This window comes from Ceratotherium simum, chromosome 3, assembly GCF_057802395.1.
Source record: "Ceratotherium simum simum isolate JZ-2026a chromosome 3, ASM5780239v1, whole genome shotgun sequence".
Lineage (NCBI taxonomy): Eukaryota > Metazoa > Chordata > Mammalia > Perissodactyla > Rhinocerotidae > Ceratotherium > Ceratotherium simum.
Genome location: NC_141902.1, coordinates 29,305,963 through 29,323,306, shown reverse-complemented (window position 1 = coordinate 29,323,306; position 17,344 = coordinate 29,305,963). Strand labels below are relative to the sequence as shown.

Sequence of the window (17,344 nt, the reverse complement as noted above, 5' to 3'; positions counted from 1 at the left end):
GGCATGGGTGTAATTGATGTTAAGTCAGGAATCTCATAACCTAAGAATCTCCACTTAAGTCTATAGACTGATCTTAAGTGAGCAGAGTGGCTATCTCGTGGTTGGGAAAATTCAGTCTCAGATTCTTAAGTACTACTCATCTATATAGACTTTCAGGCCTGAAATCTCATGCTTGAAAAATTAGGAAACTCACAAGATAAGAAAAATGTCTAAATTTATGCCCACCAAAGAATCAGGCACTCATTCTGTTTTCCCATCGTATTCATGTTTATCTGCTTTAGTAGCTACTGATTTTGTAGCAGTGGATGCATCAATACTCTCCATATAAAGTCATTCTACATTTTATTTCCAGAACCAGTAATCATGATATCTTTTTTATATTTTTTGATATTTAGCTTTTGCTTAGGTTATATATGGGAAAAGACTTCTCAAAGTGCAGTAAACAGTCTCTATATCATCTTCTTAGTTACTTTCACCACAATTTAATATGCTGCAAGAAGACGTTCAAATTATTTATAGATAGAGTATTGATTTCAGGAATTTGAAGAAAATGTGTCTTAATAAAAAGAATTTCTCACTACAAGTGGCATTTCAGAAATTTTCTTGGGCCTCATGTAATGGGTAACAATTTTCCTCATGGTGGCCTTCATATCTCTGTTCCTTAGTGTGTAAATAATGGGGTTTAGAATAGGAGTGAAAATGGTGTAAAATATGGCAAGAACTTTATCAATAGGGTAGGTGGTAAAGGGCCACACATAGATGAAGATGCAAGGCCCAAAGAATAATATTACTACGGTGATATGGGCCACCAGTGTAGAAAATGCCTTGGCCATTGCAACAGAAGAATTAAACCAGACGGTGACAAGAATGATGATGTAAGAGCTGACCAAGAGAGAGAAAGTGCTCAGGGAAAGAATCCCACTATTGACTGCAATTAGTATCTCAATGATGTAAGAGTCCAGGCAGGCAAGTTTGGTCACTTGAGGAAGGTCACAAAACAAGCTGTCTACTACATTGGAGCCACAAAAAGGCAAGTTCACAGTAAATGATAACTGGCTTAATGTGTGCACCAAGCCCACAGCCCAGGAGGTCATGACCAGGGCAGTGCACGTCCTTTGGCTCATGATGACCACATAGCGTAGGGGTTTGCATATGGCTACACATCTGTCATAAGCCATGGAGACGAGTAGTACCATCTCCCCACCAGTGAAAAGGTGAACGAAGTTAATCTGGGCTATGCAGGTGCTGAAGGAGATGGTCTTGTGTTCACTCAGAAAATCTGCAATCATCTTAGGGGTAGCAAAAGAAGCCTGACAGATGTCCACAAAGGAAAGGTTTCCCAGGAGGAAGTACATGGGGGAGTGCAGGCTGTTATCAGAAGTCACCGTGATGATAATGAGAAGGTTTCCCAGCGCTGTGACCACATACAACACAGAGAAGAAAACAAAAAAGAAAAGCTGGAGTTCCTGAGAACTAGAGAGTCCCAGCAATACAAATTCAGACACCACTGAACAATTGGACTTATCCATGGATCCAGGCTGCGGACTTGCTCTGGAACAATCCTAAGGGAGGGGAAATAGGAAGGGATCAGAATTGCCAACTAAGAACAATTTTAACTTGAAGGATTCTCAGATCTTAGAGGTGATGTGTATTTGTCAAGTAAAAAAATTTTTAAGAGACGATGATAATATACCTGGAGAGTAGGAAAGAGCTTATGAGAATGTCTAATTGGATCAATCTCGTTAGAACCCCTTGAGTTTTTGGATAGTCTTCATAATCTGTTACACAGTAGTAAACAGCTCACCCATGAGCTGACTAGTGATCACAAGACTAGAGGAGTGATTTAAAGCCAGCCCCAGAGGCTTTGTAGATTGGCAAAAATAATTTAGATCTGTTGGTCTTGTGGTCTTTTTTTATCATTAATTTTAATCTCTAACTACAATATTTTCTTTAACTCTCCAAGAAAAATTCATGGCTTGATGTTTATTGTGTGATGTAAAGTCACACTGATTGTTTGACTTTAGGCAAATTATTTTTTCTGAGCTTTAATTTCACATCTCAGAAAAGACAAGAGGTAGTAAAAATACCTACTGCACAGAAGGTTTTAGAGCTTAAATAAAACTTATGACATTTTTCTGTCGAAATAATTGTAATAAAATAGATGTTCTTAATAAGTTTAATATCTCCATATTGAAAAAAAATTACCCTATTGCTATTGCAGGAATCATCCACAATTCAACCATGTCTTGCTAGGGAAATACTGTTGAACCTATATTTTCTAGGTCTATAGTTGCAACCCAGTTTGTCAGTTACTCATCTGGATAATTTCTTAAAATCTATATTGTAGCTTTACCTTAATTATCTCAAATTCATCTTTGCTTGATTATTTAAGAGTAGTATCTAAATTTTCCATTTTCTTTGCTTCTCAAAATTAGATTTAGGCTAATATGTTCCCCCTGCTTAGTCCTCTCCATGACCTTATTAATATATCTTTATAATTAATGACAGTACAGAGTTGTTGCCTTAGGAATTTTTTTTTGCATAGAAAGATAAAAAGGATTGAATTATACATGTCCCATGCTCCTAAAAATATATTTTGTTTGGAATTGGATTAACCTTAATAATTAATTCAAATTTTTATCTCATTTTTTTTCCTGTAAAGATACAGCCCTGCTATATAAATCTAATTTCACTCATCTGGAAAAACTTTGAAGAAGTTATGTTTTAGGAAATTTGTTAGTTCTTACAATTAACTATTGACCACAGTCATAGAACCTAAGAGTGCGATGTGATTCTAGCTCCATGCAAGAGCACAAACATCTTCCACTGTTGCTTTATTTCAATACACTAGAGTCTTCCTATGTCCCTAGGGTATAACTGCACCCTCTCATTTTTTTCCACAGATTTATTGAGTATAATTGACAAATAAAAATTGTATATATTTAAGAGTACAACATGATGTTTTGATATACACACACATTGTAAAATAATTACCACAATCAAGCTAATTAACACATCCATCACCTCACATAGTTACCTTTTTTTGATGAGAACAATTAAGATCTACTCTCAGAAATTCCAAGTGTGTAATATATTATTATTAATAACTGTCGTTATCCTGCTGTACATTAGATCTCCAGAATTTATTCAACCTACATATCTGAAACTTTGTATCCTTTGATCAACAAAGCTTCTCATTTACATGGACACAATTGCAATCAATACAGGGACGCCTTCAAGTACAGAATCATTTAATGTGCTCGTATTGAATGAATGTTCAGAGAAGCATTTTACTGGTCTACATTTGGATATATGTTATTGTGAACTCTGGAGACAGAGCAAAAAATTAAGATAACCCATGAAAATTAAATGAATTAATGTTTATAACTATATACAAGAGAAGATTCTGAAATATACCATAAATTATGTTTTATTTATGTAAATATTTTTATTTATTTAAATACTTTTAAAATTTATTACCCTATCCCCAGTGTGACTCACTTTCTTTCTGTTTCCTCGTTTCTAAAATAAAGTTGTTCTTACTCAAGCTTATGGATTGTTATGTAAAACGATGAACTCTACCTAGTGAAAATGTTTACTGCATGAATGTAATGTGTATAAACTAAAAGCATGAGGTAGATTTCTAGCAAATAATGAATAATTTTAAAATCTGAAAAAGAATGGAAACGAAAGCTTTGATTTGTTAAGAGATAGAGTCTATCTCGTTATATGTTTGTGTATATGTTGTATCAAGTGATCTCTACAACAGACCTGTGGGGAAGCCATTTTATTATTTCTGAGCTGCAGAGGAGAAAACCAAGGATCAGACAGGTTTAGTAATCTCTGGAGAGTCAGAAAGCTATTAAGAGTTGCAACATCTTAGTGGGGATTTAAAATGAGATAATGAAAATAATATTTAACATTTACTAAGCACCAGCAATGTGCCAGGCACCAGAACAAGCACTTTGTATATATTAATTGAATCTTCCCATAATATTACATGGTAAACACACTTATTAATTCCTTTTTACAATAAGAAATCAGAGTCACAGAGATGGTAAGTAACTTCCCTAGAGTTACATAGCTGGAGAGTCAATGAACTAGAATTTGAACCCAGACCTCTGACTCCAGGGCTATCTCTCTGACACTACATTATACTGTTTTAGATCTGAATGATCTGAAACCCACACCATTTGCATTATGCTGCAGTTGGAAAGCCCCTCAATGTATGCTCTGATTCTATTCTTTCCACCTACTATGAGAGATTAGTTCTTCAGTTAAGCCAGGGTTTCATATCCTCGGCACTATTGACACTCGGTGTTGGATAGTTCTTTGTTGTGGAGGACTGTCCTGTGCACTGTAGGATGTTTAGTAGCATCCTTGGCCTTACCCACTAGATGCCAGTAGCAGGTGTGACAACCAAAATGTTTTAGACATTGTCAAATGTCCAGTGGAATGGGGACAAAATCACCTAGAGTTGAGAACCACTGAGTTAAGCCATCTTTAGCTTGCATTTTCAGTCTCTCCCTCTTTCATGTTACCTTCTCATCTACTGACAAAGTGCTCACTCCGACTCATCAGAGAAATAAGCATAAAAACAAACAATCTCTCCTAAATTCTTCTGCACTCTTTAGTTGTTTTTTTTTTCTTAATTTCTCCTCCTGTTTTTACCAGAAAGTTTTTGAAAGATATCTATGTTTCCTCTCCAATTCTTTTCCACTTATTCAGACCTTAACACACTCAACTATGCTTTTTACTCCCGTAGTCAGGGAAACTTCTTTATCAAAAGTCCTCAAAGTCCTGGTTATGACAGCTAATTTTGTTATACTCAAATGAAACAACTCCTGGTTTTCCTGTTGGAATTTTTAATATTATCTCTCTTCATGCATGCACTGCCCCTTACAGATAGATTTCCACTGAAGACCTGGCCTCTAGGTTTCCAAACTTATTCCTTCCTCTTCTGCACATCTTGTACTCTTTTTTTGTCTCTTACTCTATACCCATATTAGTCTCTCTTCCTCTCTCCTCTTTGTTCCCTCTCTTCCTTGGGCATGCCCTTCACCTCTACGGCATCATTATCACCTCCGTGTGATAATCTCTAATTTTGTAGCACCATTTCTCACCACACGCCAGTATTCCAGACATGTTTCTGACAGTTTTATGGTAGTGAATATTACACAGCCATCTCAGACCCCAGCTCAGAATTTCTATCCTCAATTCATGTCTTTTTTTCTTTAATCTTTTCTTTATTATGTAACTGTCATTATTATTCTTCCAGGTCTTAAACTTTACTTTTCCTGGACCTCAGTCTCCCACTTGTAACGTCTCATTACTCCTTAAAGAAAAAAAAAAATTAAAATTTAAAGTCATCAGCATGACAGCCAAGCGTATATGGTCTGGTTTTACCTATACCATATACTATTCCCTGGCCAAAACCAGACTCTTCAACGTTTATTAAGCTGGTAAACACTCCCCATTCATTTTCTCATGTCCTTGACGGATGGCCTATTCCAATGCAAGTGTCATCTCCCCCGAAAGCTTTCTCAGAGCAGAGGCTTAAGTTGAAATTTCTCTTTTTCCTAATGTTGCTGTAGTTCTTTGCTTGCACATGTATTATGTGCTCTCCCAAGGTAAGTATTCTTGTGTGGATACCATTTCCTTGCCACATGGAGAGCTCCTTGAATTCTTGTGTTTCTTTTGTATCAATAACAAGATTTGGTACAGAGATGTGCATGGAGTAGATTCTCCGATAATGTGCTTTAGTACTAATTGAAATCTATTTCACTTCATACCTGTCATTTATTCAACATTTCTACCTTCTAATCTTCTTGTGCATAGAGGACTTCCCAGTTAATGGCCTTGAGCTCTGCAAAACACAAACCACTACATAAACTTTATCTCTGCATGGAACAAAAATATTTCATCTCATTAGTAATACAAGCTCACACTTAAATCATTAAAACCAGTGTCAATAATCAAACCAGCAAATGCAAAGGGAATAAAATATTCCTTTTGAATTGCAGCATAAAGAAAACTGTTTGTTGTTGGGGAAATAAACTACATTTTGTTTACCAAGTTTTTTAAAAGTGATAGAAATAATGACAATCTTAAAAAATATATTTTCTCTCTACTTCTATAGAGTTGAATAAATCCTATCTGATCTACTTTAAGTGCAGAGTAAGTCAAATAAATCCTTGATGCAAAGATATACAGCTAAAAACCTATAACATGAGTTTGGTATTAAACATTCCCATAATTTTATTTTTAAGTTTTACTACATAGGCATGTATCCACAAAGAAATATATAGCCTTGATTTGCACGTTTATTTAATTTCTTTACGTGATGAGTAAGATTGTCATAACGGATTTTTCTGAGTACAACCAGAGTTTGTCATAATCTCCCCAACAATACATCACCTTCTTACATAGTTTATCACAAATTCTTCCAATCATGCTAGGACACATGAACGTTCTCATCCTGACTCACTTTCTTTTACTTCTAATAGATATTTCCCCCATTTGTGGATCCTCTCTAAGGCACAATGTAATAATTGAATACATAACTGGACATAATGTATTTTAATGTATATCTTCATGAGATATAACCTACCTGATATAATGCATATCAGAGATAGAAATTGAATTCTTCAGTTTTTCTATTGTGAGATTAATCTCTTCCAAGTAATGATATTTACAGGTACCTTTTTCTTTTGTCAAATTCGAGTAGTATCACGGTTTTATCTAAGTGACCAATTGAAGCTTTGGAGATTTAGTAATAGATAGCAAAGTTCATCTTCCAATGGGGATTATTAATACCTTCCACACATATTCCCACTGGGACAAAATAAATAACATCCCACATTGTTGACAATCACAATGAGGACCATAGGACCATAGAAGAAAAAGGGATGGCCATTCAGCCCTTGGACAGTATGTGAAGCAAAGTATCTTCTATGACGTCTACACAATTAAACCTGCTACACCAGGGAAAATGTGTAGAAAAGTACATTCTTTTGCCTAAATGATAAATGCTTTGACTTGGGAATGGAAAGACATGCTGTGTCCTTGCAATAAGAGAACTTGGTGGTATGGAGGAAAGGGTAACAAATAAGAACTTAGAGGACATGGATTCTTGCTCTCAATTCTATCAATGACTAAGAATACATTATTGGACCAATCATTTTATTCTCTGAGCCTCAGCTTACCCTTGTGTAAAATGATTTTTAATCTTTCAAGACACTGAAAATAAAGAGAACTATTAAATGAATATCTTTGTATACAATGCTCAACTTGGCCAAATTTTAATGTTGTGTCATATTTCCTTTATTTTTATTAGGAATAAAACATTGTGAAGAGTAGTAAAATAGGCCATCACAAAACATACCACTTTGGCATAAGGATCATTTTTAGCCGAAGGCAATTGAGAAGAAGCAGATACAAGATAAGCTCTCTACCCTTCCTTTATCGTCCTAAAAGCAGGACATAAATTTGTAAAAACGTCCCCCCACCCATCCCCTCTCTACCAAGAAAGATAGAAGTTAATTACCAGAAACGACTTTAGATCCTTATCAGCCCAGAGATGGCACCAAGGAATCTACATAAAAAACTTGACTTAACTAGCCTTTATCTTCCATTAGTTCCCCCATATATTTACCTTCCCACAATTTGCCACTCTGGAAACTCAAAGTCCTTTTCCTTTGTCTTGTCACTTCTTTAAAAATTTACTGTTCTTTTGTTAAGATGCTGTATAAGCCCAAATTCTAGCCACCTCCTTGAGTTATTCATTTCTGAATGCTCCCTAGTGAATAACAATGTACATGTTAAGAAATTTCTATTTATTTTTTTCTTGTTAACCTGTCTTTTGTTAGTTCAATTTACAGGCCCCCAGCCAATAAACCTAAGATAGGTGGAGGGAAAAAAGATTTTTTCCTCTCCTACAATTGTTAGTTGAAACATTTTATACCTATAACATCTATAGCAGCACAAACCAATTTTCCAGATTTAATCGATAACCTGAGTTTCATATTTAACATTCCTATAGTTTTTAAATAATTTTACTACATAAAGATGTATCCACAAAGAAATATACAGCCTGAATTTGCATGCTTATTTAATTTTTTGCAACTTGCAATTTTTCACTCAATAATTTGTTGGGACAGTTATCGATGGTGATACACATCGTTTTAGTTCATTCATTCTAATGCTGTAGTTTTTCCATTGTATCAATACATTACTTATTTGCTCATTTTTCATGAATAGACATGTAGGTTGTTTGCAATTCTTGCTTTATGAACAATATTAAACTGAATGTTTGTGTGAATAAATATGTGCTAGAGGTTCTCCAGAATGTATTCTTAGGAGAGTAATTGCTTAGTCATAAAGAACACAAATCTTCAACATTACTAGATATTTCCAAATTATCCTACAAATTGGTTTAACAAGTTTGCATTTAGTTTCAGTTATCAATTTATGGCTTATCAGCTCTGAATGCACCCTTCATTATATGCTGTGTGATGAACAATAGAATTTCTTTAAAAGTATTTCTCCTTTAAAGTGAGCGTGATGTTAACCCTTCGGGCAGAGAGGGAGACTAGAGGCACATAGCAGGAGGAAGAGACTCTCCTACTGGTTCAGGCATGGGCTGGGGTCAGCAGGGTGGGTGTGAGGACATCCGGTGGCACTTGCCCCAGACATGGACCCAAAACATGGCCGCTCATGGGACCTTGCAGCCACAGTTGGTGATAACTTTCCACAGTCCTCTCCACACAGAAACCGGGGACCGCCACTCTAAAGGGTTCCTGCCCGTGCCAGCACCTAGACTCCCTTTGCACACACACCCCACCAGTTGCTGATCCCCTGTTCCCCGCCTCCCCCCATCACAATGGGTGGCTTATTGTTTGCCCAGCCCTTCAAGACAAGCTCTGACCTGGCCCAACCAGGGAGCTTATTTACCAACTGGTGAGATGAAACATACCTTCTCCAATGAGTCTGAACCGCTTTCAAGATCGTCCTTCCTTGGGTACTCTCCCTCTGCCCTACGGCACCATGTAGAGTTTCCTTATATCTTACAGTTATTTTTGTATTATAGTTAATACTTCCTTACACTAAACTTTTTAACCTGTTGTGTGGTTTCTATCTTATGACTGGACCCAGATGGTTACGCACTTCTACCAGTTGTGTATAAAAGCTCCTGTTTTTCTACATGCTTGCCCCCCTGATTACATAAGATATACTGATTTTTACCAATTAAGCACATGCTTAAAGGTACACTATTATAACTCCTCTCATAAGTTATTATACACTTAAATTTGTTACATGAAATGCCTGTTTTTAACGGTGTCAGAAACTATTAATAATGGTCTTCCTTGTTCTCAGAACCCAGGTTAACTGTGCTCAGTCAGGAGTACGCTCATCTACGGGAAATATACAGTAATGTGTCTAAATTGATTAGGCAACATCTTTCTCACATGTTCATGAGATCCACATTATTGTGTTTCAGTTGTTCTATAGATATAGCAAATTTTGTTGCTTGGTACTTTTATTAATATCTGATGATGATTGTGGGATTTCCCAACTTTTCCCTGTAATTCTTCACTTTGTACATTTTGATGCTAGGTCATTGGGTTTATACAAGTTTAGGAGGGTAATATAATCCTGGAGAACATTTCCTTTAGCAATATATTCTCACCAAAATTTTTCCTAATAATACTTTCTGCACTAAAATACCTTTTGGCTGATATTAGTAAGCCTGATGTGCCTACATCAGCTTTCTTTTGTTAGTGTTTTTCTGGTATATTTTTTCTTTTTTTCAACTTTCTATTGCCATATGGTTTGGTATGGATTAAAAAATATAAGCTTATCTTCAAAAGTAAAAACTGGTGAATTAAATCTCACTCATTAATTCTCTCCTTCTCTCTGTCTCCCACTTGTATTTATTTTTACTACTTTATGCTTTGTTTTTACTATGTTTCTTTTCTTCTTCCTTCTTGTCTTCTATTAAATGGATTGGGTTTTGTCTCACTTTGTTTCCTCTACTAGTTTGGAGATCATATATTCTATTTTTATTTTGAAATGTGGCTGCCCTCACAATTTTAACATGCTTATATGACATAACAAGTCAAAATTAATCAATACGTTTATCCCCCCCTAAAAATACAAGGCCTTAGAGCTCTTTAACACAACCCCTCCAATTGCAGCTGAGCTAACACAAAAGACTGGATTGTCAAGTCTGATTCCATGAATCCAGGAACTTACACAGTATCATGCTTTACTAACAAATTCAAAGACGTGGGCCATCAAGAGGTAAAGACAAAGCAGAAAGAGGCCTGGAACATTGCAAACAGATCCCTAGGTCTTTCCTTCCTCATCTGATAGGCCCCCTTTGGCCCAGAATAATAAATGAGGTCACCAAATGAAGTTTTGCAGAATTACCTGATAAAACAGAAGTCTGTTTAGTTTATGAAATATCTCTATTTTATACCTCATGCTTAGGCAGCTGTGCCTCATAAATCCAAAGTTTCTGAGTTTAATTACTGTAAACAACGGTTTATCAGAGATACCCCATTTTAAGACTCTGAACCATATTTAAAATCTGCACCATATTTAAACTCCCAGCTCTGCCTCTGTCAACACCCAAGGGTAGGTGAGGAGGCTTCCAGTACTGTTGGGTGGGAGTGAGAGTTCTGACTCCTCACGAGGCCTCCGTTGATACTTCCCTGACGGAGAGGGATAGGAGCACCTTGTTACTGCTACTCACTCACACCCTGGGAGGAGGTGCTGCTTACAGTCTAACAAAGATGGAAGTTCTGGCTCCCTACTTGGCCTTCTCTGACACCAACTCAGGGGTGCGGGGGCATTCGGGTACCTTGTTACACTTTGGCCAGGGGTAGCAGTCTAGGCTACCCACTTGGCCTTTGCTGGTGTGGGTGAGGTGAGACCAAAGACATTTTTGTGTGGTGTTTGGCTGAAGTAGAAAAATTTTCTAAAAGTTTTCTCTCTTACCAGGCTGCCCCTTTCCTGGTGCTTTGTCTAGAGAGAACAGGCTCTTGTTGGGGCTTTTTCCTGTCTGCTATCATTAGTGTTTCTGAGTTGTTGGCTTCTTCAGTCATGTTGTGTCATTCTTTGGGTCCCTATCCAGGCTCCCTTCTTTGCTCCAACTCTCAGTGTTATAATGTTTATATATTATATATATAATGTCCAGTGATTGTAATTATATTTACAAGGAAGAATATGGAAAATTATGTCTACTCCTCTTCCCAGGAGCAGAAGTGACTTGCTTTTTTTTTATGATAGTAATATTTTCTCTTTTTTATTTGCCTTGTATATCTAGTCATTTTGAATATATTTACTTCGTAATATGTACCCAATAGATTTATTGCTGATTCAAGAGAGGATCAGGAAGTTAGCCTACTGTTTACTCTGTCTGCTGACTCTCATTCATTGTGACAGACCCTTCATGTATTTTGTGAATTTGATTGTGGACTCAAGTTCAGCAGAACTTCATCTGTCTAAATCCTGTGTGGCCAGTTTTAAGGATGTGACCCTTCAGAAAGGTTTTTGTCTTTGCTTTTCCAAATGACCCCAAAATTTCAATGACCTCTTGGGTTCCCAATAGCTTATGCTGATTTTTTTCAGGTTAAAGCTCTTCTGACTATGCGGAGAGTATAAATTCAAACTCCAAACCCATATGTGGGCAATTCCATGATTATAATTTCCAAGAAGAAGCAAGTTTTCTATGCACAGGCTAGGCCAGTGAGGATAAATATTTTTGCCTTTTTCTTGCACGCCTCAATACCCTCTTCTCGTGCATTCCTTCTTTGAGCGTACCAGATCCAAGAGAGCCGATTCTGCCTCACACTGTTGCACAGAGCTCCCAATGGCCAAGCACTTCCATCATTTTCGTGACCTGTAATCACTTCCCATCAACTTTCCTCTCCCAAGGCTTCCACTGCTTCAGATACCATGAGGTCATTTGTTTACTTCAGAGAATGCACCCAGAATTCATAAGTATTTTTATAGAAATGGTTTCAGATTACCTAAATTTCAATAGTGTCAGTAATAGAGGTATAATTTTATTTTTCTAATCCACAGATACTTTGTGAGGATCAAATGAGATGATATATAAACAAACAATTTATAAATTACATTGTGATTATTGAATATATGTTTGGCTTTATCATCGCCATCATCATACGACACAGTCCTTTAGAAGTTTTTTTTTTTAATTCTATGTTTTAGAAAAGAATCAACAGAACCTTGCAGAATTGTAAAGTTATGAAGAAGAAAAGTGGGTCAAAAATTGTTTAAAATATAATTGGTATTAAATTCTATACCATACTAACATTTCTTTGACGCTATTTCAAAAACATAACTTGCCCTTGAGGTATGGTTTTTCTTTCAAACATTAGAGGTCAGAAGTTGAAGTTAGTTGTATCATTTCTTCTACTTGCTGATTATGAATGTGTTCAACTCATTTAACCTTTATGACACTTGACTCTCAGTTTTCTAATTGGTGAAAGAGGAGTTAGACTATCAGTAAGAATTAAATATTAAACTTAAGTATGAAAATGTAGACTTCTGAAAAGTCAAAACAATAATGTTATACTTTTAGAAATCTTTGAAAAAATGTATTCTGAATTATGTTTTATTGGTTGGTGTAGATTATAGAGCATCACCTGGAGATTGGCAAGAGAATAAATACATAGGGCAAAAACATACATTTAGCACCATTGGTGAAAACCGTCTACTTATATAACGGAGAGAGATCCATTTTTGCATGTAGTCATTGAACCACTAACTTTGAGTGTCAATTCTGAACTTTAATTTAATACACGGATATAAAGAAACATTAATTGTGGGCTCAAGTTTTAGTATTTGCAGTATGGTTAGTGTAAATATATGAATCTATTCAGTTTCTGAGCTCAGATAATGAGTTCTGCAACATAATCTATTTGCTCTTTGGTCCCTACATTTGGATAGTTTGTAGTGAGAGTCCAAATTGGAAGAAATATTATCCTTATAATCTAAAAAACATCTCAATCTATTTTGTTCCTTCATTCAGAAAGAAATATTTTTAATAGCAAAAACATGTGTGTGTTTGCGTACATTTATAGAGAGTGAGAGACAGAGAGAGACAGAGAAACAGAACAAGCTTTACAATCAGAAGACTTATTCCATCAACCAAAAAATGGTAAGAAAATGATAAAATTTATGATAATACCCAACTCTAATTTGTGATACCAGGTAAGATGATGATTAGAAAATAGCTGCAAATTAATTACTATTTAAAATTTAAAACATGACTTAAATATCTTACGTCACTTTAGTATTTTGTGCTTTTTCATATTTATCAAGTTGATTGGAAGAAGTATGAATTTGGTAGACATATTTTATAGGAAAAGATTTGTATTATTATAAACAATTTTAGTCTGAATCAAATAAGAATTATTTCATAAGCAAAAGACAGGGAGTCCAATTCTCCTGTTATCTAAGATGGTTTGTTTACTGTTATAAAAGCAAATGCTATAAAAAGGAAGAAAATGTGTCCTATGATATTTCAGACATAACAGTACTTCACAGAGGAAGGTACACTAACCTGGCTTTTATTATGGGCTGTTATTTATCAAAAGGGAGAGCTGGGAGACTGTCAGGAACTCACTTGTCGACTCCTCAGTTTTCGCATTGCTGATATTACCTCCTTATTTCTTAAGGTGTAGATCAAGGGGTTTAAGAGAGGTGTGAAAACAGTATAAAATATCGAGAGAACCTTATCCACTAGAAGGTTGCTAAAAGGCCAGGCATAAATGAAGATGCAGGGCCCAAAGAAGAGGGTCACTACAGTGATGTGGGCAGTCAGAGTGGCCCTTGCTTTGGACATGCCTTCTGAGGAACGTCGTCGCACAGTAACCAGAATGACCATGTAGGAGGTCAGCAAGAGCACAAAGGAGCTCGCGGCCATTAGACCGCTGTCTGAAAGCAGCAGAACCTCAAGAGTAAAGGTATCAGTGCAGGCAAGTTTAATAACCAGGGGAAGGTCACAGAAAAAACTATCAACTTTATTGGGGCCACAGAATGGAAGGTTTACTGTGAAGACCAACTGACTTACTGAGTGCAGAACCCCAACGAGCCAGGAGCCCATCACAAGGCTTGTGCACTTGCGCACACTCATGATGGTCGCATAATGCAAGGGTCGACGTATGGCTACATATCTATCATATGCCATGGCCACGAGGAGCATCATTTCACCACCAGCAAAGACATGCAGAAAGAATATCTGGGTCATGCAGCCTTCAAAAGAGATGGTCTTATGCTCCATAAGGAAGTCAACAACCATTTTGGGTGTGGCAAAGGTGGAGAGAAACACATCAATGCAGGAGAGGTTACTGAGTAGGAAGTACATGGGTGTGTGTAGAGCAGGTTCAGAGATGACTGTGAGCACAATGAGGAGGTTCCCCAGCACAACGGATAAATAGAAAAGTGTAAAAAATGCAAAATAGAAAAGTTGTAGCTCTCGAGAACCTGAAAGACTGTGCAGTACAAATTCAGTCACTCTTGAATTGTTTCCTTGCTCCATGGTTTCAAATTTCTGAAATGGGATCAGAAATGTTCCTGTAAAGTGAAATGGAAACAACATCATAGGATTGTGAGAGTAAAGGAGCAAAGCCAAGCCTGGTATCAAATTCCACTCAACATGCTTACGTACTTTAGATCCTCATTAGCACACAAAATACACATTGCATGCAATCATTTGTTTTGTAACGACTCTATAACCTTGGTTTTCATCTCTGTATCCCAGCGTGACAGCTATATTCTAAAAATACAAGTTTACACTTCACCTCCACAACTTTAAAACTCCTGATAAATAGGAAAGTTAAGCTCTCCAGTCATACTGACAGGTTTCAAATGCTTTCTCTTATAATTCTTAGTGATGTGACCTTGGGCAAGTTAATTAAACTCTGTGTGCTTTCGTTTTTGCATCTGTAAATGGGAGGAAATAATAGTATGTGGCTCACAGGATTGTTGTAAGGATTAAAAGATTTATAATGCGTGAAATACTTAGAACATTGCCTGGCCCATAATAGATATTAAATAGATATTAAATAGATGTTAAGTACTATGCCTTTGTTCCATCTATGATGAAAATATTTGCATGTGTAAATTAACATAGTATGTAAGATATCAAAGTAGGTACTCATCCTACTTAAGAGAATGGTTATTTCATCCACTTTAGGGGCATCTATTTACAGCTAAGCATGTTAATATTTGAGTTAATACTTAATATCACATTTTTATCTTTTTAATTAGTTCTTAATTTACACTCTTTATAAATGCATAATGGCTCTTTTTCACCTAGTGACTCTGAATTTGTGTGAATCTAATAAATTTAATTTGTGTGTTCTTCAGTCAGTATCAAGTACAAAAAGGATGCCATATTTGCAATCTATTATATATATATCTACCTTATCAATCTATCTTCCCTATCAATTTATATAAACACATTTTGTGATTCTGAAGGAAGAAGTCATATTTTATTCTTTGATTTTTTCACAGCACATTGCTCATAGATGGTGTTCAATATTTTTTGATCCAAATATACAAAAAATACAATTTTCAGTTTCATATCAGCTAAAAAAGAACTGATTTTTTTTTACAGGCTAATTTTCCCCATGTATTTTGGAGAAAATTCAAAGAAAAAAACCCTGCTTCTTAAGAGGTTCTGATTATTTTCTCTGAGAAATAATAGACATTTTTATTTTGGTAAATTGTAAAGTTTGAATTTAGTATGAAAATTCATATATTAAAGATAATTATGAAGAAACTAAACAGGATGCATAATAAAGAAAACCTGACTGCAGCAACATAAGGAACTATACCTTTAGAAAGATGATGTCGACATTTTTTTCACTGTACTCTTCTAACAGCAGAAAGGTTGTGACCGTGTATATTTATTTACCAGTAAATTATATACATACATCACTACACTAATATATTATGTGCAATATAAAATATGATTGAAATTTAAGAAAGAATGATATTTTTCAAAAATGGAAAGAGAACTCTGAGTATTTTTCTCATACTCAAGCAGCTTACCTGCTTGGTTATGTGCACCCGACTTTGGATTCTACTGATCAAGAAAAGTAAGTGTCAACTGGGAGAAAATATTTGCAAATCATGTACTCTATAAGAGGTTAATATCCAAAATATATAAAGAACACATACAACTCAACAACAACAAAAAAGAACAACCTAATCAAAAAATAAGCAGAGGGTATGAATAGACATTTTTCCAAAGAAGATACACAGATGGCCAACAGGCACATGAAAAGATGTTTAACATCACTACATATTAGGGAAATGCATATCAAAACTACAGTGAGATATCGCCTCACACCCATCAGAATGGCTATTATTAAAAAGACAAGAAATAACAAGTGTTAGAGAGGATGTGGAGAAAAGGAAACCATCATACACTGCTGGTGGGAATGCAAACTGGTGCAACCACTATGGAAAACAGTATGGAAATCTCTCAAAAAAGTAAAACTAAAATTACCATATCATCCAACTATTCCACTTCTGAGTGTTTATGCAAAGAACATAAAAACACTAATTCAAAAAGATATATGCACCCCTAGGTTCATCACAGCAATATTCACAAAAGCCAAGACTTGGAATCAAACTAAGTGCCCATCAATGGATGAATAGGTAAGAAAGATGTGGTGTACGTATACACACACACACACACACACACACACACACAATGGAATACTACTCAGCCATAAAAAAGACAAAATCACGCCATTTGCAACAATGTAGATGGACCTTGAGGGTATTATGCTAAGTGAAATAAGTCAAATGGAGAAAGACAAATACCGTATGATTTCCCTGATATGTGCAATATAAAAGAAACAAACAAACACATAGATATGGAAAACAGATTGGTGGTTACCAGAGGAGAAGGAGTGGGAGAAGGGTGAAAGGGGTAAAGGGGCACATATATATGGTGATGGATGGAAAATAGACTTTTTTTGGGGGCGGGGGAGGAGGACTAGCCCTGAACTAACATCTGCTACCAATCCTCCCCTTTTTGCTAAGGAAGATTGGCCCTGGGCTAACATCCGTGCCCATCTTCCTCTAGTTTGTATGTGGGATGCCTGCCACAGCATGGCTTGATAAGCTGTGAGTAGATCCATGCCAGGGATCCGAACCGGTGCTGTGAACCCTGGGCTGCTGTAGCAGAGCGGGCAAACTTAATCACCACACCACTGGGCCGGCCCCGGAAACTAGACTTTTAGAACATGATGCAGTCTATATAGAAGTTGAAATACAATGATGTAACCTGAAATTT

General features: G+C 36.1%; 2 protein-coding genes across 2 annotated transcripts; both read right to left on the bottom strand.

The window, feature by feature from the left end:
• Positions 1-527: 527 nt before the first annotated feature.
• LOC101390293 (olfactory receptor 4K5) lies at positions 528-1,665 on the bottom strand. Its single transcript, XM_004421333.3, has one exon. The coding sequence runs from the start codon at positions 1,527-1,529 to the stop codon at positions 558-560; it is 972 nt and encodes a 323-aa protein (XP_004421390.1). The 5' UTR covers positions 1,530-1,665; the 3' UTR covers positions 528-557.
• Positions 1,666-13,439: 11,774 nt separating this feature from the next.
• LOC101387350 (olfactory receptor 4K15-like) lies at positions 13,440-14,989 on the bottom strand. Its single transcript, XM_014781016.2, has one exon. It carries the CDS (start codon positions 14,633-14,635, stop codon positions 13,646-13,648), a length of 990 nt encoding a protein of 329 aa, XP_014636502.2. The 5' UTR covers positions 14,636-14,989; the 3' UTR covers positions 13,440-13,645.
• Between the last annotated feature and the right edge of the window lie 2,355 nt (positions 14,990-17,344).

Coding starts and splice junctions, on each gene's coding strand:
- LOC101390293 (XM_004421333.3), bottom strand. CDS start 1,529: ATGGATAAGTCCAATTGTTCAGTGGTGTCTGAATTTGTATTGCTGGGA.
- LOC101387350 (XM_014781016.2), bottom strand. CDS start 14,635: ATGATGTTGTTTCCATTTCACTTTACAGGAACATTTCTGATCCCATTT.